The sequence below is a fragment of the Scardinius erythrophthalmus genome (genome assembly GCF_964197995.2).
Source record: "Scardinius erythrophthalmus genome assembly, chromosome: 13".
NCBI lineage: Eukaryota > Metazoa > Chordata > Actinopteri > Cypriniformes > Leuciscidae > Scardinius > Scardinius erythrophthalmus.
In genome coordinates this window covers 12,003,035-12,029,694 of record NC_138233.1, presented here as the reverse complement: position 1 = coordinate 12,029,694, position 26,660 = coordinate 12,003,035, and the positions used below count along the sequence as shown (strand labels likewise).

The 26,660-nt window shown below is 36.6% G+C and overlaps 5 protein-coding genes across 6 annotated transcripts; 2 read left to right on the top strand and 3 right to left on the bottom strand.

Moving 5' to 3' along the window:
* Position 1: 1 nt before the first annotated feature.
* On the bottom strand, positions 2–7,280 carry ugl (ureidoglycolate lyase). The gene is made up of 15 exons (XM_081382025.1): positions 6,867–7,280; positions 6,494–6,622; positions 6,029–6,247; positions 5,797–5,887; positions 5,630–5,706; positions 4,760–4,870; positions 4,607–4,666; positions 4,366–4,522; positions 4,086–4,284; positions 3,053–3,131; positions 2,837–2,929; positions 2,607–2,679; positions 2,456–2,523; positions 2,249–2,379; positions 2–935 (listed from the first exon to the last, which is right to left on the bottom strand). The coding sequence occupies exons 1-15, from the start codon at positions 6,870–6,872 to the stop codon at positions 767–769; spliced, it is 1,662 nt and encodes a 553-aa protein (XP_081238151.1). The 5' UTR covers positions 6,873–7,280; the 3' UTR covers positions 2–766.
* On the top strand, positions 7,279–11,384 carry rab33ba (RAB33B, member RAS oncogene family a). Its single transcript, XM_081382026.1, has 2 exons — positions 7,279–7,805; positions 8,784–11,384. The coding sequence occupies exons 1-2, from the start codon at positions 7,578–7,580 to the stop codon at positions 9,273–9,275; spliced, it is 720 nt and encodes a 239-aa protein (XP_081238152.1). The 5' UTR covers positions 7,279–7,577; the 3' UTR covers positions 9,276–11,384.
* A 208-nt stretch (positions 11,385–11,592) lies between these two features.
* LOC308700405 (uncharacterized protein) lies at positions 11,593–14,096 on the bottom strand. 2 transcript variants are annotated; one of them, XM_081382027.1, is made up of 7 exons: positions 13,969–14,096; positions 13,515–13,686; positions 12,813–12,872; positions 12,561–12,692; positions 12,335–12,481; positions 12,158–12,218; positions 11,593–12,004 (listed from the first exon to the last, which is right to left on the bottom strand). In XM_081382027.1, exons 2-7 carry the CDS (start codon positions 13,677–13,679, stop codon positions 11,898–11,900), a joined length of 672 nt encoding a protein of 223 aa, XP_081238153.1. In that variant the 5' UTR covers positions 13,680–13,686; positions 13,969–14,096; the 3' UTR covers positions 11,593–11,897. The 2 variants fall into 2 exon arrangements, with proteins under 2 accessions (XP_081238153.1, XP_081238154.1); XM_081382028.1 differs by having other exon boundaries at positions 13,814–13,975.
* A 140-nt stretch (positions 14,097–14,236) lies between these two features.
* On the bottom strand, positions 14,237–18,972 carry setd7 (SET domain containing 7, histone lysine methyltransferase). Its single transcript, XM_081382788.1, has 8 exons — positions 18,373–18,972; positions 17,578–17,707; positions 16,558–16,759; positions 16,251–16,440; positions 16,040–16,121; positions 15,710–15,827; positions 15,432–15,589; positions 14,237–15,271 (listed from the first exon to the last, which is right to left on the bottom strand). Exons 1-8 carry the CDS (start codon positions 18,410–18,412, stop codon positions 15,070–15,072), a joined length of 1,122 nt encoding a protein of 373 aa, XP_081238914.1. The 5' UTR covers positions 18,413–18,972; the 3' UTR covers positions 14,237–15,069.
* On the top strand, positions 18,223–21,836 carry mgst2 (microsomal glutathione S-transferase 2). The gene is made up of 5 exons (XM_081382789.1): positions 18,223–19,149; positions 19,984–20,083; positions 20,239–20,309; positions 20,465–20,546; positions 20,656–21,836. Exons 1-5 carry the CDS (start codon positions 19,089–19,091, stop codon positions 20,756–20,758), a joined length of 417 nt encoding a protein of 138 aa, XP_081238915.1. The 5' UTR covers positions 18,223–19,088; the 3' UTR covers positions 20,759–21,836.
* Positions 21,837–26,660: the final 4,824 nt, after the last annotated feature.

The following is a 26,660-nucleotide window of genomic DNA, read 5'->3' as shown; positions in this document are numbered from 1 at the left end:
TGCACTTCTCTTTTTGTTTTTAATTTCCACATTCGGTTGTGCACTGTAAGATGTAACCATTTCATTTCTTAGAAAATACAGACCACAAGAATTTGCAGAGGCTGCTCAAGTTAAATTTGTGCTTACAGTGAGTGTTTGTTTTAAATTTACTCCTTTAGGTGTTACTTTTACTGGTTGTTTAACTGGAAATATGACTTTTAAAAGATATTAAACTGATTTATAGCCTCAATTCATGTTCTATAGCAATGGTTCTCAACCTTTTTGACTCCAAGGCGCTCTCCATGTTCCACAACAATATTTGAAGGCCAGTTCTTTGTAATTTATTTATAAAATTATTCATTTTGATTCAGTAAAATTTTTCATTTTTATAAAATATTTTGCAGTCATAGTTTCTACCCTGTAAAATATTTTAGAACTTCGCCTTGGTCCAGGTCTAGATGTCTCACTTTTGAAATTAGGATTCCTCATATATTCAGGTTTTTTCAGATAGCTGTTGAGAGAGTGAATTACGATTAGACATATCTTGTTTTTTAGTTGTTTTGGCCTAAAATTCTAAGTCGATTGGTCGAGTACTACTGTGCTAATGTTATATGGAAGTATTTTGCTCATATCTTTTTTTACACTCCATTTTGACCCATCTTCATAATTATTTGTCTAAAAATCTAGGTATGAAGAAATGTTACGACAACATATTCATGCATTCATGGGTGTATTATTTTGCTCGTGATGTAGAAGTAATTTTAGACTTGTGTAATCCCACACTTGTTTAGAGTCTGGCTTTGGGCACCGCATCTGTCGGTCCGTTCTCATGTTGGCTCTGAGAGCTGAGGAAAGTGTGGTCCAGGTTCAGGTATGTAGTGATGAACTCTGGGAAATCATTCTTCTGCACTATCTCTAGAAACATGGACACAGCAGTCATCAACCTCTCTCTGTCTCTAAAAAGGGTGGAAGGAGAGAAAAGGTCAGTATTTCTCAATGTGAGCTCTTGTGCAATCAGAGGTGGCACAGCTCTGTATGTAACAGATTTACAATGGTAATTAAGAAGAACAACTGTATTAATACTGCATTTTTCTGAGATATTAAGACCCCAGGGGGACATTAAATAAAATCCAATAAAGCAGTATTCATTCAGCTACATTATGACTGAATTCTAATTGCATAAGTAATGTTGAAAATAGGCTATATGCAACAATGTGAAACAGCCTACAGTTAGTCCAGTGTTATTTTAATATTTATATGCTAATATATATATATTTTTAATTAGCTTTATTTTTAAATTTTCAGTTTAATTTTAGTTTATAAGCTGTAGTAATTTTATTATGTGCTTTTGCTTTTTTAGTTTAATATCTATTTAGCTTTATTTTTATTTCAGTTATAGTTTACTTCAACTTATTTCAAATTTTTGTTTATTTTTTTTGTCATCTAATATTTTATTTTAGCTTTATTTCAATTACTGAAAACAATTTGAATAAACTCTTTATTATAAAAAGAAAGAAACATCCCTTTTTCAGGATACTACAATTTTGTAAAATCCAAGTAAGCTTTATTGGAATATCTTTAGACAATCTTTAGTTTTTCATGTTGTTCAGTGAACCATAAACAATAATTGCACATGAACCTGTGGAACAGTACTTAAGACAATGAACAGTTTAGCGGCATCAGTGAACATGCCATGCTGCAGGCATGAGGGCTGCACAGTTTTTGGTTCCCATAAGAACCTTTCAGTGAACGGATTTTAAAATAATTATTAATTTTCTTAGTGTGAAGAACATTTTAATAATATAAAGACCCCTTTTCCACTACAAGGAACCTTTTGTGCAATGGAAAGATTCCATGGATTAAAGATTCTTTATGGAACCATTGATGCCAATAAAGAACCTTTATTTTTAAGATGTGAACAGAGAACAATAAACTGCAATGTCCGTAATGTAAGATCTGATCCTCCTTTGTTCAGGGTCTCATAACTTCACAGAGTTAGACTAATCAACTATATAACTGAGGAGGAGCTTAATATTTATTTAGTACTTTATTAGTATATATATTGAATTTTAATTTTGTAATATTAACCTTTTTATATGTTATAATTTATATGTTTTATAATTAAACAGTAATTTATTCATATTGCCCCCAAGAACATCCTGTAACCATGGTAAAATCACTGCAACGCATGGTCTGTTGTTGCTTTAATCCCACTTCATTTTGTGTGTACATTCCAACAAATGTATTGAATCTATACAGCATTCTCTACCTGTTTGTTTGGCAATTTATGGCTGCCTTCAGATCTCCCATCAGATCGTCAGCCAAGCTGCTGACTAGAGCTCGTGTCACCACCATCCCATCATCCTCCAGTCTCACCTGGTGCCGGATCCACTGCCAAACCTGATAAATGCAGCCTCTTAGAATAAGAGATGGTGTTGTATTGTACCATGTGAGCTGGGCATTGTGGTGAACTGACCTGAGATCTGGATATCTCTGCAGTTGCCGAATCCTCAACCTTCCCCAGATAGAAGAAATGACCTCTGCCTGTTGTTAAAAGTTAATATCCATAAAACCTCAAATTTTCTGAGCACAAAGCATTAAAGTGTTTAAAAAAAAGTGTTTTGTACCTGAAAGCCAGGCTTCAATGAAGAGGACTCCTACAGCGATGTTATACCTCAGTCCGTGCAATGTTACTCCTCCCTATATAGAGATGTAAAGCACTTGAAAATTAAATATAATGACAACTGCATTTAAACTATAATGCAAATTTGCAAGACCTCACCACACCTAAGACATTGAAAGGACCACAAATTTATTAATAAGTTGACAGGATTTGTAGTGATAGAATTGAACTAACTGCAGGCATAATGAGCAAGTCCTCAGGGGTCACATTGATGTCTTCACGCAGCTGCATGAGTTGGTTCTGACCGTGAGAGTGAAGCTGGAACAGCTGTGGGAGAGAAAGAAAGAGTTTTATATTTGTATATGTAAACATTTGTTATATGTATATTTGCTAGTGATGTGATGGGAAAGTCAATGATTAGACCTACGAACAACCTGTTGGGACACTTACTTTTTGCATGGGCTTAATCAGGTCCATGTCGTAAACCATGAAGCCATCAACTCCTGCTTTGATCTCCAGTAACTTCAGTCTAAAGCAACACGAGAAAGATCATTTGTATGGAGAACAAATACAGAAGTATAATTGGATGAGCTGTCTTTTATAATTGGATCAGCACAGATACATTATATTATATGTAGCCTAGGCTTTAACATAACTTGTTAAACTTGTTCAATTTTAAAATTAATATGACTGATCAGGCAATTCAAATATGGATTACAGAACTGTAACGACATAAGTACCTGTGCAAAACAGGCCCTTACAATGTTATGGTGTTGTGGATCGTTTGAAGGGCAGCATCACTATGTAGTTCTTAAGGTATTCTGAATGGCTATATAGGACTACTATGTGGTTACCAAGGTTGGTGGTTTCCAAGTCTAAAGAGTCTAAAAAGTCTCTATTATACTCTGGTCCTTAGATATGGTTTGTGCTCCTCCTTCAATGTGAATATCGTCTGCAAGGGAACAATTGTCAGAAAATTGCTTTGACCAGCTCCAAAACAAGGTGCGTGATTTAAGGTAGATTTCGTGCATGGCAGAATTACAGGTCAAATTTTAATACTTAAGGTGCGTCATATTTATAGTTCCTCTTTGAGATTTTGCAGGCGAAATCTAGTCATTCCAGTAAGAATTCCCGTGATCGAGAATTTCGCGTGAGGGCGAAAAAGTTTCCCACGCAGGTTTTGCTCACGTTCAAGCTGGTCACATGAATTTGCAGCGTGGTCCAAGAGAAAGCAGTGCTTCATGCATCTCTGTGCTATTGACCTGTTTTTGCACAGGAAATTTCTCTAATGTGACCTCAAATCGCAGCCCTGATCAATAGTAATAGTGATGCTGCCTTATAATAGGATAATGAAAATATATGATATCCAAAATAACTCAAAAAGTTCAGGCTATTTCATGTTTCATGCCATAATTTATGTGTCACTGTGATTATGGATTGGATTCCAATCACCATAACCATAGAGCTGTTATTTGCATCTTGCCTGGTGACAGTAGCAAGTACAGTCTTGTAGAGGTCACTCTCTCTGTCTCTAGGCAACAGCAAAGCTGCCATGCCACCTGTTGCTAGGGCACCCCTGCGGTGACACGTCTGCACTAGAAGGTCCATGTAGCTGTGCAGAAAACGCTTCTCCATATCTACATACTTACTGCGGTCAGGGAGGAGGAAATCAGCCCGATGACCTAGAAAGCAAACCATCGTCAGTAACAAGAGATGTGATTGGGTTTAAACTCGTCAAACTTGCAGAAAGCATGTGAGCTGACCGAATTTGTTGACAAATGAAGCTGAGTAATCCCAGATGCCACAGTTGAGACCAGCAGAGTGTTCCTTGAGCTCATACAAAATCTCCTCCATCTCGAACGATGCCAGGACACACTCAATCAGCACGGTAGCCTTTATACAGCCCGCTGGCAGGCCAAGCTACGAAATAATTCAAACAATATCCGAATTTAAACTGCATGGTAGTTAAAACTGCAATGGATCAAATGCAATCTCGATCTGCACCTTCTTCTCAGTCCAGAAAAAAATCTGACTCCACAATCTGGCTTCCATGTAGCTCTCAACCTGTACAACAAAACATGAAGATTTTCTTGGATATGTTTGATACTACACTGAAGTTCTGTCCGAGTAAATGAAGTAACATGATCTGACACTGACCTTGGACAAGTAGAAAAAAGGGCCACTCTGGTTTTGAAGAAGTAGTTTTGCATTATGAAACATCAGCAGACCAAAATCAAACAATGGACCAGGAACCTCTCGACCGTTCACCTGCAGGGAAACAGATGTTCATAGTCTTCTCACTACCAAGAAGGATATTTTATTATTCAGGGTTAGCTCATTTACAGCTAAAGAGATTTCTTAGTCATCTTTCATTTTGTTCATTGGGATTTTGCCAAGTAAGACATGTTCCTGGATCAACATTCCTGTCTGAAAATTTAGTAACCCTATCCGCTATCCCTACTCCTAAAGCTAACCTTACCCATACGTTATCCCTAAAATCAGAGGGAAATGATGGGTGAATAAGGAAGATGTAGAAGCCCTTAACCCTTGTTGTAAGCCTACACTTGACAAAACCAATCCCTCAAATCTGATTGGTTGATTGGGATGTTGTTCCAGGATCAACAAAGATGTTGATTCAGGAGGAACATGTTGCACTTGGTGAAATCACATTCACTCTTTAATTTTAAAATCTTTCATTTTAATCTGAATCAGATATTTCTCCAAAACCCCATTTGGAGCAATACATAAACAGACACAAATTAGACATTGACTAAAGAAGAGTTTATGATGAATGACTTTCATTGATTGTCCCGCGCAAGATGATCATATGTGGCGGTCTGTGATTCCTGTTCACTGCTGAAATTTTAAATAGATCTCATTTGTGGTTGTAAGTTGTTATAATTTTAAAACAAGTAAAATCCTACAATAGAACATTAAATGGAACCCAGTTTCAAATAAACCAACACACATGGAAAATCGTGGATATCCTAATCTGTGCCATTATACCAGCTCACTACAGATCCATACCATCATGTTGTGCTCCACCATGTTCCACGCTCGAGGACGGAGCATCAGGACTGGAGCCTGAGAAATGGGTGGTACATCTATTTATAAGAAATGTGACAAATTGTTAACACATGCTTTCCAGATCACAGTTTTAATAAAAAAGTAGCAAGAGATGACATAGGACTCACCCTGAAATTGGTTGTGCACAGCCAGGTAAACATTATAAATGCCCTTTATTTGATTGCGATATGTTGGACAGTTGCCATCATCAAAATCAACCTACAACAGAGCAGAACAATAGTATAATTACAACCAGGAATGCGTTTTCTTTCTTTACTGTATTCAGTGCATTGAAGCATATATTTGCCACTATAGTTTTCTGTATGTCACCACCATCATATTGGCACAACTAAGTCCTACCTGTAACCCTTGGGCAGTAGATTTGAGTCCCATTATAAGACGTTGTGTATCACAGGGTGAAAGGTCACCGATGTCCACATGTCTGCAGTGTAATCTGTCTGGAACAGGGTTAACTCTCCAGCTGGGATCATTTCGGATGTGAGCTGTGTCCTGCAGAAAGCCTGGTAACTCTCCAGTAAGATCCAATTGAACTTTCCGGAGAACTCTCAAGTTCAAAACCTTGCAAAAGAGTGAGAATATCTCTTAATGAAAACTTATCCAAAAAATAAACAAACATTGTTATGAGTAAATATGTAATTTGAGTTTGTACAGTGCAGGTTAGTTCCAAAAACACAACAAATCAACAATACCATTTTGCTATATTTATTGCTCTATATTGTTATTGACTATTATATTCTGATATTTTAAAACAGAGTAACAAACTGTAAAAACTATTAGAAATTATATTCAAGTTAAAGTGGGTACCTTGTCAACCTCAGGTTGGAAGGTAGAAATGAGTTCAGACAGAAATTGCAGAGCATCAAAGTTAAATAGAGTATGAAACTCTCTCTCCAGTCCTGAGGGAGGCGTTTCCAGCTCAACACCTTGATGTACCTATTTATCAGCACATTAAATCTGCATGATCTCCAGACACTGATGCCGAACAGCAGTTTCATCATATAGGCTAGTGCTGCACATTACCATTGAGAGACATTGTGACACACTTAAATATGTAGGCTATAAATTCAAACAAATATTTGAACATAATGAAAACATTTTAGTGAATAAACTTTTAACATTTCATTGAGTGTTTTATTAGGCTACTGTTGTAAAACAGTAACAAATTGTAAGAACTTACCAACATTTTCAGCAGTCGTCCAGTAAATCTAGAGTTGGACTTTGGTAAGTGTCAGTGTTTACTTGAAGCCACACATGACTGTACGCTGTACAGAGAGGTTACACTCATGAACGGATCGGTGTTTTTGAACAAAGCTTGAATGAATCAGTGAACGAACCCAACTGAATCTTTTTAGTCCATTCTCCATCAATGTTAAAATAACAAATATTAACAATCAAATCATCACTGGAAGGAAAGTGATATCTTCCACCCCGTTGTTTATACAAAATTAATTAATTCAATTTAATTACTTTAATATTTATTTAGTTTGTGTGTTCTGTTTACAGAAGTATATTTCATTTTTGTAATGTGTTTTTTCTTTCTTTCGTGCACGTGTATTGTTTGGAAGTAGCCTACCAAACAAACGCTCTCAGTATTCTGTTACTGTTCTCGCGAGATTACAGTTATGTATCAACGTCGTACGTGGCTACACAGACCCAAACAGAACAGAAAGAGGACTCCGCCAGGAATGCATCAGCAAAATGTACAGTGTACCGGTCACCACGTCAAATACATTCACCAACGTTTGAATCTCTGAGTTTTGCACATGAAGCTTGAGGTGAAGGGCTGAAGGTTAAGCGAAACCTGCGTCTGAATCACTTATCTGACCCGTTAGTACATTTTCACTGTGTCAGTCTGTAAGGGGCACTTGTTTCTCAATAGGAAGTCAGCATGGCAGATATCGAGTCCTCATTTGAATTTAGCTCATCTTTGACCAGCTCTTCGCTGCCTCCCCCACGGACTCGAATCTTTAAGATCATCGTGATCGGTGACTCTGGAGTTGGCAAGACTTGCCTCACCTATAGATTCTGTGCGGGCAAGTTTCCAGACAGGACTGAGGCCACTATCGGGGTGGATTTTCGGGAGAAGGTTATTGAAATAGATGGCGAGAAAATCAAGGTGAGGATGCTTGTAATTTTAGAAGGATATTGTGTTCACTTACTCCAGTGTGCGTTGATTTAACCCAGTAAAACCTGACACAATGAAATAATAGTCAGAAAAATACTTTTTTTTTAATGGAACAGAACAGTTTGCACATGTGTTTTATGTTTTGTATCATATTCGATACACTTTTTGGAGAAAAATATACCCAAATTTTATTCAGAGGCCCAAATTGAGCACAAATATGCAATTTGGTGCAGTTATTTGTATGCCCAAAATGTAAGATGAAATTCTGATAGCATTTAATGTAAATCAATGAGATTTTCGTAACAATATAGCAGAAAACGCATATAAAATATCAGTTATCACTCTATGGTTTCACAAACAGGGTTTAGATTAAAGGTATAGCGGAGGATCTTTCCGAATTTTAGATAAGACCCGCCCTCTCCGCTTTTTGAAAAGTTTGATTGATTCACCAGAATGATTGACAATTAGGAGGACCAATAGTATAGGTGATCCACCCGGAAGTAAAAAATCCTCCCCTATACCTTTAAGCCAGGATTAGGCCTTAGTTCAATTAGGATATTTAATTAGCTTTTATAGATGTGCCTAGGCATGTAGTAGATTGTGTTGAATCATGTTTGATCGTGTTGAAAATTTAGAGGTCTTAGAAATTCAGGCATCAAATATGATACAGTTTGAAAGACACTGAAATTAAATGCAGGGTTAGACTCATTGGGGTGTAACAGCTTGTTCCTCCCCATGACGTTCCCAGCTGTCATAGTATCCTCAGTATAGAGCTCTGTTGCAGACTATATGTAATTTTCAAAACCCTCTCATGCACAAGACCCACACTTCACCATTCACATAATACCTGCCTGTGTTGTTCATTTAGGCATGAACACACCGCGCATTCTCCTGTAATGTTTAAATAACAGATGTGTGCTATGATGGCATAAGTTGACTGCTAATTGCTCTCTCTTTCCCACTCTCCAGGTCCAGCTGTGGGACACTGCAGGCCAGGAGCGCTTCCGCAAGAGTATGGTGCAGCACTACTACCGCAACGTCCACGCTGTGGTGTTTGTCTACGACGTCACTAATGCCGCTAGTTTCCGTAGCCTTCCGGCATGGATTGAGGAGTGCCGTCAGCATGCCCTGGGGCAGGAGGTACCCAGAATCCTGGTCGGCAACAAATGCGACCTGCGCCATGCCGCACAAGTGAGCACTGACGTAGCACAGCAGTTTGCCGATGCACACTCAATGCCTCTGTTCGAGACCTCTGCCAAAAACCCCTACGGAAACGACGATGGCGGTCGGAATAACAGTGACCACGTAGAGGCCATTTTTATGACAGTGGCGCACAAGCTGAAATCTCAGAAGCCGCTGATATTAAGCCAGCCACCTTGCGGATCAGGAGATACTGTCACTCTCAGGAGGCAGGATGAGGAGGACAAGGGAAGTTGGGGATGTGGTTGTTGGAGGAGCTAATGAAGTACATGTTTAAAGGAGGAGGCACCTCTTTACAGAAAAGAGATGGTGAAAGGTGAAGCACTTTTTAGAGAAGCAGATTTAGAGGTGCTTTTGTGTTTTCTGTGAAGCTGAACTCCAGGATTGAGGACACAGGAACAATTATTCTCAAGATTTCTTATTGTGTCTGACGTGCAGAATATGGCCATTATTTAAAGGGGAAACGACTTTAGGAAAAGGTTTCCCCCATACTCATCAGAAGCTTTGACAAGTTGCATGTAGGCCAACCTACCTTACATATACAAGCTTCATATGCCACTGCCAAACACTTTCACTAGATTTAACTACTAGTTTTGTCGGTTATGCAGTTCCGCAGTGGAATTGAAGGGTGAAATTGTCATACACAAGATGTTGCCTTTTTCATCATATCTTTGAAACAATTTTCTTGCCAAAATTAGATAAACCGTTCTGCTAAATCACTTCAGCCTCCCAGATGAAACGCCGAATCTGGTTTAGTCTGTGTGTTTGTTGTTTGTTCTCTCGTTCTCTCCCACCCACACACATCCTGTGAAAGTTGGGAGGAAATGACAAACCGGCAAACACTCACCAAATGCAGGTTATTTATTATTAGAGCTGCTAATAGGTCTTATAGAAGTGAGGGATGATTTTAAAAGTAAAATAAAGCTGATATCCTTGCCTTTCCTAAAAAGTCTTAAAGCCAGTCCTTGTCCCACTGCCAGTGTTTTATTTATTGCCAATTTATTTTCTTTTAGCAGTCATTTATCTGAATAAAATCAACTGTAAGGAGTTATGCATGTTATCCAGTCCTTCTTGTGAATCGGTTCAAAATTCAGAAGACTTTTGGTAAAAAGGGACAATAATTCACTGACGATATTTACGTCAGTGTCTAAGGTCATGTTTGGTATGTAGTATTGCTTTATTAGGCAAAATTACAATGATCTGTACTGTATAATCACAACTTAGTATGATTACCTCATATTATTCATGGCTCTGCATGCATTGATCTGAACAAAAGGTCTGATATCAATCTATATTTGAATGTGTAATCTCTCTTAGTAGTAAAAATATACAGACTCGCTAATGGCTAATTTATCTCTTTCCCTTTGGCCATTTTATTTCCCACACTAATATGCAGAACAGAGTTTAATCCATTACGAAATATCCATTCATGTCTTTAATGTAACAGCACAGCAGGTCCTGTGAAGTGCATGAAAGAATCTCAGGCATGACATGTTTTAATTTTTTTTTTTATGGGGAATTGCCAAAAAGTGATTTTGCATATGATTTTCAAATATGTATGTGAAGTGGGTTGGTTAAGGGCCAGATTAGCTGATGCGTTCCATTGTTTGATTGGGGTATAGTAGGGGAGCATGTGATTGGCTGAGGAACTGTGCATGGTATGGCCCTTAAATATTGAATGCATGGGTAAAGACTTGTCTATTTGTGCTTTGTGGTTTGACCCTGGGTGATTACAAAAGGATTATCTCATCATTTATCTGCCAGAAACATCACTTTTTTTTAGGTTCATGCTGAATTGATCTCTAAACGCTCTTGGTCTGGGTTCTATTGTTTGTCTGTTTATGTATTTCTGTTTGCATTAACACATTAATAACAGATAATGTAAAATTTAAGCAGATCTCAAAAGTCCACAGAATGTTACAGATTGAAAATTACAAACGCAGCAAATATATGTAAGGTTGTTGAATGTTTCAAGTGACACTTTATTATTACATGTAGGTTAATTATGGTTTATTATTCTTTCAGAATGCATATTTGCAACCAGTGTATGAGCCAATACATGATATCAGGGGTTCAATAGTTGATAAAACAAAAATGCCAGAACTCAAGCATGCACAACATATCTTTACTAATCATTTTTCTGATACAACTCAAATCTTCAGTGTTGGGTAGTGAGTTGATTGATAGTAAAGGAAATCAACAATATAAACCATCAATCTACTGTAATCAAAGGAGTGCAAAAGAAATCATGCTGGTTACGGTTTTTATTTTAACAGTTAATGTTTTACTAAGAAATAAAGTACCACATCTTTGAACTTCAGAAGAATGTTGTGCCTTATTTATCCCATTAAAGAGTGCATATGGGAAATCAATTCTCGTCAGACTATTAAATTCTTTTTAAAGTAATGAACTGAAACCCATCTCAAAAACGATACCATTTTGCGTTTGACATGGGTGCCAACATCAAGTGCATAGTCCAAATGAAATTTCTGGAACTGATTAGTTTTATTAGTCTGAACATCCATTTAAAAGCAAAAGGTTGTAGTTTTAGATCCATAAAGAGGCAAATAGAATTCTTAATTTGTAATAATTGTTTATTGTAAAATATATACAGGTTTATTTATGCAAAAATATCAGTCTATGATATTAAAAAAAAGTATAAAGCTAAGGCATATGTGTTTAGAAAAAAAAAACACTAAAATATAATTTAAAATTGATATGGCACTGATAATAACTTAAACATCAAGAAACACATTTAAGTAGAATTGAAACAAGCAAGCTCGATGAAATGTGGACATTTTACACTTTCTGGGGCAAATTAATGAACTAAATTTCCCAATATTTGATATTTTGCCCAGTCACATGCATAAAAAAAAAAAAAGACTAAGCTAGTCTGCTATATGGAGGAGGTGTGGAGAGGTCTTGCTGTTCCTGCTCAGGACAGTGATCCATGAATGACACGGGGGAGTTAAAGATTCGCTCTTCTCCATCTGCATGAGAAAAAATAAAATCTCATTATATTCAGCCACATCCTCACTAACATCATTATAATTGCATACATTGTGGCTCATGTGGCAGATGACTCATGAAATATGATTTTGTTATCTCAGTGTTCAAACCCACTTCAATGTTCCCTTGCGTACCTTGCCAAGTGCATATGAGTTCAGTTGGAGTAACAGGATCATTCTGAGGAACTAGAAAGTCCTGTAAAATACGCACCCATGCAGTGATTAACAGCTCAATACTGTGTACTATATATTAACTTTTAGATATTGCAATTTTCTTATGAATTTCCTTGTTTTATAAAAGACTTCACCCACCATGCCATTTGCAGAATTGTAGCAGCCGCAAAGCGGCAGACTGCGACAGCCAACATATACGATCAGAGAAGAAAAGAGCAGAGACCCCGTGCAGGCCACCAGGAGGGTGCTGTTTGCGCCCTTTACCATCCGGCTGAGTACAACCCTCTACACAGGACACAGCTTTATAAATGATTTCTATATTTTAAGCTGAGGGTATAACATAGCAAATTATTATTGACTGTACCACTTCAGGGATTGGATGGGCATGGAAGATCTCATCATCCTCCTCTCCATAGCTGAGAGTGATGCAAGCATAAACAAAGACAACCACAACAGCAAAAAGTGACACCACAGAGGAGACGATCATGGCGTTTACCTTAAAGTATTAATGAGAGCGTGTTAATATAAACAGGTAGAAAGAGACAACTGTCAGGAAAAATACTTAATAAATTCACAAGAAAAAAAAATAGTGAGCAATTAAAAGAAAAATTATTACCAAAATAGGGTTTTTCTTCTGAGATGCAAAAAGGGCAAGTACACCAGGTGCAGCCATAATCTAAAAGAGGAGGGGAAAGTAAAATGAGCTTTACAGAATCAGTGTCAATAGGGTGAATGCGGTTCAAGTGGGACACCTAAACCTAATCTTCTTTATGATTATGTGCATAATCTTCCGTTACTAAAAATCAGTATTAAGTTCATTCTAAACCACTTTCACAGTGGCTCAGTCAGTCACTGTCACCTCACAGCAAGAAGGTCCCAGGTTTTTTCCTCCGGTTTCCCCCACAATCCAAAAACATGCGGTGTAGGTCAATTGGAGACGCTAAATTGTCTGTATGAATGTGCGAGTGAGTCCCAAACCATGTAATGGGGAGGGATTGGGAAAGACCTGGCAAGGCAACCTACCCCGGAAAATCATTCATGAACAGTCTCTTGTGTATGGCGAGAAATGGCCCATAGAATTGGGCCTACTGAAATGGTTAATAATGAATGAATGGTTAATGAATGAATGAATGAATGAAACCACATTCAGCAGCACTGAGAAAAAGAAAATCATGTTAAGGTTATACTATAGTGAAATATCACGTGACCTTCTTGAGACTGAACCAGTTTGTCAACAATATTCTGGCGAACTGGGATGCTTGGTTAACCGGAGAAGCCATTTTAAAATAAATAAATTGTAAGTGTTAAGCTTTCTCACCAGTCCAGCCCAGAGTGGAGCCCTTGTTTCACTCAGAGTTGTGCTCTTTCGGAAAACTGCGTCCATAAAGCCGCAAACCACGCAAAGCCCCGCGCACGCCACCTGAAGGATGCCGAGGACCACCACACTCTTCTGATTGAAGATGAAATACCTGTAACGGTCCATCTCAGGCCTTCAGCGGGGACAGAAGAATCAAACAGTAGTTTTATGTTCATAAATATTATTTAAAAGAGAAAATTATTTCACTGTTATGTCTCTAAACGGAGTTGAATCATTTATCAAACGTATAGGCTACTGACTTGAAACAGTAAATCACTATCGCTTTCCACGTTTGGTTTGATTCTAGAACTAAACCACTTCAGTAACTTAATTATACTAAACGCTATTCTGAAGCAATGCCAAACACAATTTAAAAGTATAAAGTTCTTTAAATTAGAATATATTGCGTATTTACCTATGCCGTTTTTTCCTTTATCACTTCCGGGCCGCTTTGTTAAGAAGAAAGTGGTGAAGCCGAGCGTGTCACTCATTTACCTGGCGCGCGCGCAGGTGCAGCACGATGGCCACGCCCCCATTGTGTGGACATTTCCAGCGAGTGTTGCCCTGATTACTTTGGCAGGTCATATACCTTCCTGCATTTTGGCATTAAAAAAAATTCATAACATAAATATAACCTCCTTATATAATAACCGAGAACGTTGAAAAGATGAGACAAATGAACTTGTGCTCTATGCTGGAGTTTTATTGATAAATCTTTGTTGGTATCTTTTGCATATCAAAGGCTGAAGTTCAGATCAGTAAAAAAAGATTTCTCTCCTTAGTCTCAGATACACTCTGTTCAGTCTTTTCCCAACACATAAAGTATACTTAAACTTTCTTTTGTGGAGTACATTTTTAATTGTATTCTTGGTGTGTGAAAAAACACATAAAAATAACACAAATAAATAAAAGGCCTTGTCAGTATAACACTGTACTTCAAGACAACTAGAGCCTATGTAAACTTAACTGTTTGTACATGATGATAGAGACAGAACAAATTTGTTTACAAGATTATTTGTTGGTAATGACAACAAATTTATATTTTTAGTTCTTGGGGGAAACATGAGCAAAGCAGCAAAATACATTATATTGGTATAATACTGCATGGTTAACACAAGTTGTAGTAAAGAGGTTGAATACTTAAAGGAATAGTAACAATAGTCTTTAAAACTTTCAAACTCCACTCCGCTTCATAGATTTAAGTCAAAATGCCTTTTAAATCACTTGCTCTTATTATTTCAACCAACTCAGTCCCTGACTGACACACATACCAGGACCTTCCACATTGTAGAACAGTAGAACCATAGAGTTTTGTTGCTTGCTCAGTGATCTGAGCAAGGATTTCACAGTTAAAATACTTGTAAATGGATGAGGATGCCAGAAATCAGTTCAAATGTGTGATTATTTGTAAATGTTAGCTTGTGATAGTCGAAGGACAAAGTTAGAGTTTCTAGTGGTAGTTGAAGGCTGGGATGGGAGATAATATTTTTCCAGGACAGCGGTGGTGAGAAGGGTCTTAGCAGGTCTCGTCAACCCCTTTTCCTGACACCCTCTGCTGAAACTCCAGCAATTGCTTTGTGTACCATTCTGGTGCTTCTGGATCAGACTTCTCTGATGGCTCATGGTCATAACCATAAGCAACAGTGAGTTCTTCATCCTTCTCTATGGCACGGATTGTTCGGATGCATTTTATTTGCCCAAAACGAGGATGGACGTACCTGGACAGGTATAAACAGCTGTTAGTACAATGGTTACATGACTAACCCAATACTGTCCAACAATATGATTTGTTTACATTGAAATATCCAACCAAATACTACTCAGATTAACATATAAAAACAAAAGCACAATGTTCCTAAAATATACATTCACACTCACGGGTCATATTTGCAATTGGGAGTGAAGGAGTGATTGGCCTTGTGACCTAGAGATGCACAATAATTCTCAGTCAGATTGAAAGGTTCCGGAACATCAATCACAGTGTCCTCATCCAATGAAATAGTGTTCCCATTCAGGGACCAGTCCCGACCGTCCACCTGTTAATTTAAACATTAACAGATTTTTAGAATACTTAAAATTTGGCACACCATTCATCTTTAAAAATGAAAAAGAATTACATTCTGGCATTAAATGATGAAAAATGGAAACAAACAAACCTCTGAATGTGTAATGCGGACACCATTATAAAAAGCCATCACTGTGTTAGCCTCAGCCTCAGTTTTTGCAAATAGCCCTTCTCCAGCTCCGGAAATAAGCGAAAGTCCCACATACACACTGTTAAACCAAAAGAAAACCACCTTTCAGCTTGAATCAACAAGATGAAGACATAAGAAATAATGTATTTAGACTAGAGAACCAACTGAATTTCCCCCACTGAAATGACAAGACCAGACAATCCATCACTGGAACAAACAAGTACATGTTTTCTGTTCAAAACAAGATTTGATAGATTGAGGTTTACATGGTTGATCACAGCTTGCACCAACCGTTGACTTTCGTAGGGGTCAAGCAATAGTTTGTGGCTGGCGATACATGACGAGGTGGATTTATCGTAGCAGTAAACAGGACCTAAGAGAGTCAGAAAAATGCCAAGATGAATGTTTACTAACCAGATTTAGGGTTTTTCATTTGCATCAACGGGTGAACGGTTTCAGATAAGACATATGAGAGTGTAAATAAAAGTAGGCTACTACTAACTGTCTGGATCAACAGTGAAGTGTGGTCGGCCATTCTCTTGAGTGGTAAGAGTGGCACGTTGGGCCTCGATCAGTTCTCCATCAACAAAGGAGCCATACAGAGCTGTACGCCCATCAGGGTAAACATAAGCCACTGCCTTTCCTGTCATCTCTCCATCTTCATTCATTTCCCCCACCACGCAGGCGCCATCCTTTATACGACAGAAAAGAAAAGAAAACTTTTATATATACATAAACCTGGAGCTTTTCAATAGACTGTTCATGTTCCTAGTTCAATATTAAAGTGCTTGATGTAGGGCAAAACAAACCGGGTAGTAGACCCAGCACATGCCACAGCGAATGTTGTCCTTGTACTGGCCCCTGAAGACCGGTTGACTATCTGGATTGAACTCTTGAGCAGGTCCATTGAGCTCGCCGTCTACATAAGTCCCATGTAACGCTCCTCCATCTTCATAAGTATAAATGCCCTGGCCCTGCAAAGCATCGTCCACATAGAAACCCTCCAGGGTACTATAGAGGGGAGGAAAAAGGTAATATGCAGGTGAAAAATAATTACATTTATTTATCTGCTATAATTAAATTGATCCAAATAAGTTTTTTTGTATTTAAGTGTAAAAACAAAGACCAAAGAGAAGCAAATAGAATTGGGAAAAGTAAATTCTTCAAGTTAATTATCTTTCACACCTTTCAAGACTGCTGGTGATGATGCATGTGCACTTAAAGGGATGGTTCACCCAAAAATGAAAATTCTGTCATCATTTAGGCTAATCAACCTCAGGTTGTTACAAACCTTTATAAATGTCTTTCTTCTGCTGAACACAAAGAATTTTTTGAAGAATGTCAGTAACCAAACAGTTGATGGACACCATTGACTTCCAAAGTATGGAAAAAAAATACTATGGAAGTCAATGGGGCCCATCAACTGTTTGGTTACCCATATAATTAAAAATATTTTCTTTTGTGTTCAGCAGAAAAAAAAGAAATTCAAACAGGTTTGGCACAACTTGAGGGTGAGTAAATGATGACAGAATTTTCATTTTTGGGTGAACTATCCCTTTAAATGATATTGAATCACAGTGATGTGTTTCTAAACTCTATACATAGTTCATTCATGAAACTCTTCTGGGCTGTTTATTGGTTCTCCTAAGCTGGCAGCGCAGATAATCAATCTCTCTTTCCCCTTCACACAACCTTATTTTTTTCCGTCCCAACCTGGTATAGTAATGTGGGTCATTTTAACATGGGGCAGTTGTCTCTAACCATACAAATCATACAGTGAAAATCAATAAACTTAATAATGGTGCCAACATACACCACAAGTCTCAAACCTGCCATCAAAAAAGAAGAATTTTCCTTTTCCATTCTTCTCCCCATGAACAAAGTGTCCCTCAAATCTGTCACTAGAGGAGTAGGTCACAGTGCAGAAACCATGAGGCTGGTCATCCTCATCCAGTGGCCCTAAAAAGTCATGACATTGTAATCAGAAATAAGCGAAATGATAGACTGATGAGTAACTAATGCACTCTATACCTAAAAATAGCACTAATTTTAATGTCCCAGGTTAATAACATCAGTTCAGTTAGATACTTGACATAGCGAAAACATTCAAAGTGATTGTAACGTTACACTAATTGATGGAAGTCCAGAGCTGATACGCAACTCTCCAATTCTGGATTGTGTCAACACCACACTTTCTTAACCACGTGGCTTCAACAATATTATTACATCCATGCAAATATAAATCAAACCTATACATTTGACATTTACAGGCTACTTAAAAAGATTATATATTGTACAAAGTGTCAGTAAATGTAATAAAATTAAAGAATTTTCAAGAGAACAAAATCAGTCTACGTTTATACTTTCAGCTTATAATAGGATTTTAGAATGAATCATAACTAAAGTCCAAAGCCGAAATAGGACTCGCTGTCATCTAGGGTTTTTAAAAATTCCAAAGCTTGCGGGCCTCGGGTGTGTGACAGCTGACAGTTTGACAGACATACAGAGGACAGCTGTCGGTAGGCTAATCTTCGGCGGAATGAGACTGCATAAAAGTTCACCCTGAAAAGACGACAAAAACAAAGTTAGTCACACCGCGTCGTTCGTGAACACGCCTGTCGTACCTTTGACCACTTCTTCCATATCGTCATCATCGCTGTCCATGTTTGCGCTTCCTCTGTTGTTTATTAGGTAAAGCAAGCTGCTTCTATCAGCGGCGCAGAGCTCACAGTTCCCGGCGCACAGTGTCTGACATCATCAGCGTCGAGCGCCCAGCACTGATTTCTTTACAATAGCGCTGCTGTTCTCTAGCTTTGGGAAGTCTGAATCATTTTAGAGAATCGATTCACTCGGACAATTAGCTTCATTTTTGTCAGCTGAATCGGACGAAACCATCCTAAAATACTATTGTCAGTGTCAAGACTATGCGTTTTGTTGTGAAATAAATGTTTGTTATTTATGACTTAAATAGGTTGTTGTCACCCCAAAATAGTGTTTTAGGCCACTTAAAAAAAATCACTGTTTGTGTTCAATAGGTAGACAGGCTCTAAAAATAAAAATAAAACTGCTTATTGTGTTGCGTTTGCAAATTTAGTCGAATCCAAGTATCCCAAGTTCAAAAACATCGCCCAAGCGACAGTCCTTGCCAAGTTAACTCATACTGCTACTTGACTGGAAAGGCGAAGTGCATAGTCTGACATGAATCATGATGCAACACCTTATGTAAACGTTAGATCGGTACTTCCGGATCTTAAAAACCGCAACAGGTGGATACACGGACCTAATTTCACATCTTTGTGGCTAGACTTTATCAAAAAAGGAGCTGTTTCGAACCAAAAATATGACTTCAGATCTGCCAGTTCTCCTCGCAGGAGTGTCAATACTATCTGCTCTCCACATGGGTAAGTAAGTAGCTTAAATCTTCTGCACCATTAAAAATACAAACGTGTAGGCTACTGCACTGCAAGTGGACTATTGGATGATGATGGTTGGCCTAATAAAAAATAAGACACCCTTAAAAACTCATAAAGTTGCTCTTATGTTCAGCAAAGGACCGTCTTTTTTATAAATACTGCTCTGCAGTGAATAGGTCTTTTATTCAATTATTGATGATAAAATAAAGTTATTCCGATTAGGTTTCGTCAAAACATTGATCATTTACTATTTGATGTATGTAGAACAGAATTAAATAACTGTCTGGAACTTAAAAAGACTGTAAAAGCTTTTACATAAGAGTAAACATAATGTTACATTTTTCAAATGGTTAGTTCTCAAACCGGTTCCACGGAGGGCCTAGTGTATGCAGGTTTTTGGTCTTTCCCAGGTGAGGGGAGATCTTAACCAATTAGTGACCTACTCAATCAGTTTGGTTCAAGGTAAAAGAGAAAACCTGCATACACTAGGCCCTCGATGTGTTGCCAAAAGTAAAAAAAAAGAAAAAAAAAAAGAAGAAGAAAATAAACTAGAACTTTTGATTTTTCTGGCCAAAATCGGACAAACGTGTAATAAGATCAGGTCAAGGTTTACTGCTAATTAAAATGATGTTCGATTTCAGTGAGCTATTTCAAGATAACTTAATCACTCATAAATCAGAAAGGTTCTATAAAAATGTTTGTATGATTATCAAGCTAATACTATATACTTGAAATCACATGTCAGATATGTATCATTAATTTCTTTATTTGTTATAATGTGGTAAAACGGTGTGGCTGAATAATAGTGATTGAATATCTTAGGATTTCAGGCAAGACGCGTGGGGTGGTCGAGGATGAAGCATAAAATTATGCCACCCATTGTTACTGGACCACCTGAGTTTGAAAGGACATTTCGTGCACAGTAAGATCAAAGATCTTTACAGCCAAACTGCTTCATTGATGCCTCTCATACTTCACACACTTCTCACTCACACACTTTCATTCATTAACAATTAAATATGAAATCTTCTTTGATTGGCAAGTTGTGACAAATATGTCTTTCCACCATTTCTTTAGCCAGAATAGTGTAGAGTTTTATTCTGTTTTCCTGGTGGTATTGTGGATCTCTGGCATCTTTTTCAATGAAGGTATGTTACATAGTATATTTCTATAATTATGTACATTGTATATTTCTATACAACAATGATATAGTTACACAGAATTTATGGTGTATAAATAAAAATAAGAAACCATTTTATAACTTTATATCTTATAACTGTCTTAATTTTCCCCTTTTTTATAGTGCTTGCTGCTCTTGGAGGAATTGTGTATATTGTGGCCAGAGAGATATACTTTACTGGCTATATCAGTGAATCCAAAAAAAGGTGATAATCAAAAGATTTTTAATACATTTGTTTGTATCATATTATTTATATTATTTTAAGTAGTGTCAAGTTGTAACATATTACAGCCCATTCTTGCTGTTGTTTCTAGGTTGCCAGGGTTTTTCTTGGTGCTGGGTGTCCTTTTATTCCTAACTGTGACGGCTACCATTGGAATCATTCAAGCATTTTTGGACAAATATCTCAGAATTTGATTCTTAATTTGAAAAAAAAAGAAAACTGTTCGTATCCATTCATCAAACAAAAGGCATCATGTAAAATGGATACATATTTTATGCATGTTTCAGGTACTTGATTTTTTGTGTGTAAGTTCTCCTTCTAGGATTTACATTACAGCATTAATTTAGAGGATCGACTCACCACTTAATTCCTACTATTCACTTGTTGAAAATTCGACATCATGTGGACTGTATTGAAATGCTGGAGTGCAGTGAATTTCTCATCAGGGAGAGGTAGAACGAAGACCTGGTCATACTTCACTGGAAAACAGTAAATGCAATTCTCAAACACTGTAACAATATATCCACTCCAGCAAGTCAATGTTAATAAACCCAAGTGCAGTTTATTGTAAAGTGATAAGACAGAATAAAATAGATTCATAAGTCTAACCTTAAACAAGAACCAGAGCAAGACACTCACCAAAAGATGCAAGTTATATTCACAAAAGCTAGACCAGAGACAAGAGTAAAATTAGGGTTATTTCAGAAATAAAAAACAAAAAATAAACCAGCGACACAAGACTAATAATCAGAACAATAATACATTTACAAGACTAGAAACCTTGGAAAACAATGATATGATTGAAATGATTATTGCTGCTTGTACATTTTACTTGATTAAAATGAGTTAAAAGAACACAATTGCTAAACACTGTGTTATTCTGTTCAATCCATTTAAATATGTAATGTTACTTAATCCATTTGTGTTGGGACTATACCTAAAGCCTTTTTGTTGCAGTAACTGAAACTAGACAGTGGATTTTTTGTTTGAGTTGAAATTAAGTTTTATTTTATGTGTTTCTTAGTAAAGGGAAATATCTTTGTCAGGGTTAGGTGTGTGATATTTAAAAGAGTTTCTGTTATGTTTAAGTTTTTGTGGTTACCATTGTGCTGAAGAATAAGGCATGTGGTTGGGTTGTGGGTGGCACATGAGTAAAAATTATATATATATATTACTCAATGAGCAGTAACTGTGCTAATTCTGTTGTAGTGAGAAGTAACCGACTTGTTGCAATGTGATATATAAAAAACAGTTTAAGATACAATGAGAATCAAGACTTACTATGACACTTTTTGACTCACTATTTTTGACTACTACTAATAATAAAAAGGTTTGGCTATTTAGCACTTAGATATACCCCCCAGTGGGACTACTAATGCTTGGATGATGAATATATAGCAAGATGCCTGAATTATATTGGTGGAGTTGGGGAGGTGGAGGGATGCCAAAACAGCTGATGCCAGAGCAAGGTGAGCGGCTGCTTATATGCTCCAGCAGTTATGAAAGATTAGATGGGTTTACTCCTCCCAAAATTACGTTGTGAACTTCACTAAAGTAGAATAAAAGTTAGAAACAGACTGCTACTTTTACAAGTTTGTCTTTATTTTCTAATGGTACAGTGAAACTACATGAATGCAGAAAAATAATTAGAATCAATTAAAAAATACTGGCAAGGAATCACATTTTCATGTATTATAGCATTCATCAAAGCATTGACTTAATAATATTGACATCAAGTACTTTAACTGTACATAAAAATGCATTGTCAAAATAATTGTACATGTCCATTTTTCATGTACATCTTAGAACAACATAAGTACCATCAGTATTGACCAAAGAGACATTGTTGTGGTGGAGCGATGAGAGAATGAATGTCATGGCTTGACATGCTTTACAATAACAGGACACTTTCCCGTGTGTCCTGCTTTGTCCACCACAGAAACCTCCACATCTTCAAGGCAGCAGATCCCAGAATAATGCAGAAGGGTTGCATTGTAGCCATTTTCATCTTGACCATCATATTGAGTGAATTTGCTAAAAGCCCCACCAAAGGAAGAAATACGGGTGAAGTCGATTCCTGAACCAGCTCCATCTGTCATGATATAGGTCACTTCCATAATTGTATTTCCACATGATAAAAGACAGTTTGAAGTGTCATTTACCACATGGCACACAGGAGGAGTAAAATCAGTGACCTAAATAGAAACCAAATGTTATTTCTTTCAATTAAATACCATAGTGACTGCTAACTTGGAGCAGTATAATCAATTAGCAGGAAATTGTTATTTAAGATGCACATTTTGCAGCAGTTTACAATACACCTAACAGCAAACAGATGTTGTACCTACATTTAGTATAGCATCTCTTGTTTCTCCCTCTACCCTGTCCGCATCTTTCATTGCTTCATTCTCACTGATGACATCACGGGGAGGAAAAGCCTGTGACCATCCAATCAGCATGCAGAGAAAGATCAGTGTCTTTGCAATCTGAACCATTCTGATCAGCTGTAGAGAGGTTTAAAAATATATATATTACAAGTTTATGCTTTTATTGGCAAGAGAAGTAATTTCTTTAACATTAAAACATTCCACACGTACTGTTAAAAAGCTGTTCTGCTTCATCCTCTTTTCCTATTACACTGCAAACAAGTAATTTTATTGATCAATAAGTTAACTTTTTAAATATATTTTAAATAAGATAACTCTAACAAAAATGTATAAGAAAATATTAAGCCTTACTTCAGAGAATACATCTTAGAAAAAAAGTCTTATTTTATTTCCCACTTTTTTTGCTTTGTTGTTAATTTAGCTAGTTTTAGATATGTTTAGATATTTTCCTAAGATTTTTTGCAGTTTATATTCTCAGCATTACAACACTTGCTGGGAAATGTCACAGTGAGAACAAGAGCACAAATGAGGAGTAATGATAGGGAGGTTTATATTCTGAGGTTTGACTTATGCCTGTGGATTATTAGGGGTGTTGTGGATCGTTATCTGTGTCTTTTGGTCTTGGTGTGCAAGAGAGCAGAGAGGTCCCTAGTTAAAAAAAAAAAGTAAAAAACCTATACCAAAATGTATTCAAAATCCGTTTATTTCACAAGTATACAACAAATCCATTAATTACTGAAAAATCACTTGAGACTGAAAGGCCCAACAAATATTATAATTAAAATTTATTTGGGACATTCTGAATTATACATTCGAATGCTATTCCCAGCTTCACCATATTATGAATAGGGTGTAAGGTAATGCTTGTTGGTCTGCAACAATAACAGGTAATAGCCTAAATCACTGTTCATATAAGAGATCTTTGACTTCATAAGTGATTTTCTATTTAATTTGTCATTTTTAGGCCTTAAGTAGGGTTAGCAATAAAATATTATAGCACACTATATTCTAGTAACCTAATAAAAAGGCATCAGTTGCCTATAATATGTTTATTGGGATACATGCCATCCAGTTGAATTGTAGTAAAAAAGTAATTGACTTAACAAAGAGCACCTGTCTGTTATTTTTTACTTACTGTTATAAATGATGAAATCTCCAATGGAAAGTAATGAAATCTCAGGTAGCAGATCCGTGTCCTTTCTGAATTATTTTGTTGAGACTTTTCAGTCCTGTTCAGACACACTATATCAGTGGAACATAACTTGCACAACACTGAAACTTCACATCAATACTAAACCTGTTGTCAATGTTTAACACGTTCGGACTCTGTGTTCATTCCAACAAATCGCGTTTTCTGTGGTGTTTTTGTCAATTAATGCCTCCCAGAGTGTATAGTGCTAAGTAAATGAGATGCTCCTAGAAATTAACATTAAATATTATTCCCAAATCCAGGTTGATACAAGTTTTCAATAGGGTTCATGTCAGGAGACTGGGATGACCATGGGCATGGCAGAGGACTTTTTTTCTTGAAACACTCCCAAACAACTTGTTGTGAATGTGATGTGGTGCTATATTGGACATTATATTTTGCGCTGTTTTCTTTCTTATTTGTGAATCTCAACAATCTTTTGCAACAATCAAAGCCATTTTTTAACACACGATTAACTATTCTAGCCTACTCCTGGCTTCATTTATAAACAGTACGATAACCATATTCATCTGCAGTCATATGGAGCCGAAGCACAACCAAAAGAATGTTCTTCCACAAAATGCATGCAGTTTTGTTTTTAACCACTGGTCCGCTAGAGGCCCAAAAGTTCCATAGTATACATTAAACTTCACTTTACCTAACTAAATAATACATTAGGACCTAAATTAGCTTTATTGATGTTATAACATAAGGTTTAGTTTTGATGATGTTAATTAAATAGTTAATGTTTTTTTTTTTTTTGTTTTTTTTATATAGGCCATAAGACAAGAAGTGGTCACATCCTTATCACAAAAGTCAATAAAAGATATCTGTATAAATAAACTAACTAAGACAATGCACTTGCTTTTCTATAAACCTTGCCAGGACGATAGAAACATAAATCATTAACAATTAGTTGGGATCAGGTCAAGGTTGCTAAATGAAATTATGTTAGACTTTATTCTGCTATTTCAAGATAGCTTGTTATTTGTATTAATATTATTATTATTTTTTGAAAACTCTATAATTAATAAATCAAAATTGTTCTTTTAAAGTTTTTCTTAAAATCTTTATATGATTATGAAGGATTTTTTTTTTTTTTTTAGCATTTCAGGCAAGATGTTACGGGCACAGTAAGTTCTCAAACATTTTAAAGCCAAACTGCGATAAGTTATTATGGTTTTCATTAGTGCTTTTTTTTTTCTTTAGTTTACTATCTATGTGAACTTCAGTCAATCAGACACAGAAAAGCCGGTCTTGCCACTTGGAGGCGCTATAACCCAACACAACCTGAACATTTACTCTGAATACGAAAAGTTGCATGCAGCAGGCCTAACTTAATCCAAGAGGGAAGTCATGTCTCTTAACATCATTCAATTAGCCTGTTTATATGCTCTTTCAATTATGTTTGGACAAATATCACAATATAAGACTTGAAATGCCTAATTAAAATTCTTATTTTGAAACTAATGGTTTTCTTATAGGTTAAGGGCTTTGCAGCCTGAGGGCTAAAGCAAGATTAAAATACAAGCCAGGCTTACAAGGCTTCAAAAGTTTGGTTAGTCAGACTTATTGTTGGTTGATTCTGTTTAAAAAAAAGCAAACTTAAAATAGTTCAAACTCAGTTACTCTTGTAACTCATGCTGGGAAACTAACCTGGTCCAGGGCAGGCTAACTGTCAGGCTAAGCCTGAGTTGTTACAATGATATTACCACTGACACTCTCGCATATCATTATTTGATCAATCCAAAAATAAATCAACTTAAATAAGGCGACAATGATTGTTTTAAAAATGTATGAATACATTTCTCTGATTTTACAGTATATTAGCCTATTTGATTAACCCATTACAATAGTCACTTTACAGCTATTGCTATCATAAAGTACATTTAAGCCTTAAGCCTTTAAAAATCTAAATAAGGCACATCTAATGTGCAACAACAAACATAAATAATAAAGAATTAAACATTCAGAATTTTTATATCAAACTCACTTATAATGACACATTCCTAAGTAATTCAATTAATTAGCTATTATTTTAAGTAAAAAAAGAAAAAGAAATGTAATGAGCTATAAGTTCACCGCAACTTATCCAACATCCTAAAGATAAATTATTGTAGTTAGAAGATATTTCTGGTGTTAAAAATATCGCATATTCATTTTTCAAGTAAAATGTACTTTAGTCAGAATTATTGCGCTCATATTTGGCGCGCATGCGCACAGCAGCGCTCGTTCAACGTGTTTTAGCAGCGAAATGGAAATATTTGCACGACTTTCCCACATTTACAGATGGAGAATATACCTGTGAAATGTAAGTTTTGCACTGAGGCGAAAAAAACATGTCTCAAACAAACGCATAAAACACAATATGATGTTTGCTGTGGTGGATCGACTATAGGGCTGCTTAAAGGGGACATATCATGCTAAATCCACTTTTTTAGCCCTTAAATGCATTTTGCTGTATATTTGGAGTGTTTAGAAGTACAGCAAAGTTGAAATTATTCTCTTCAGGTGCTTCGT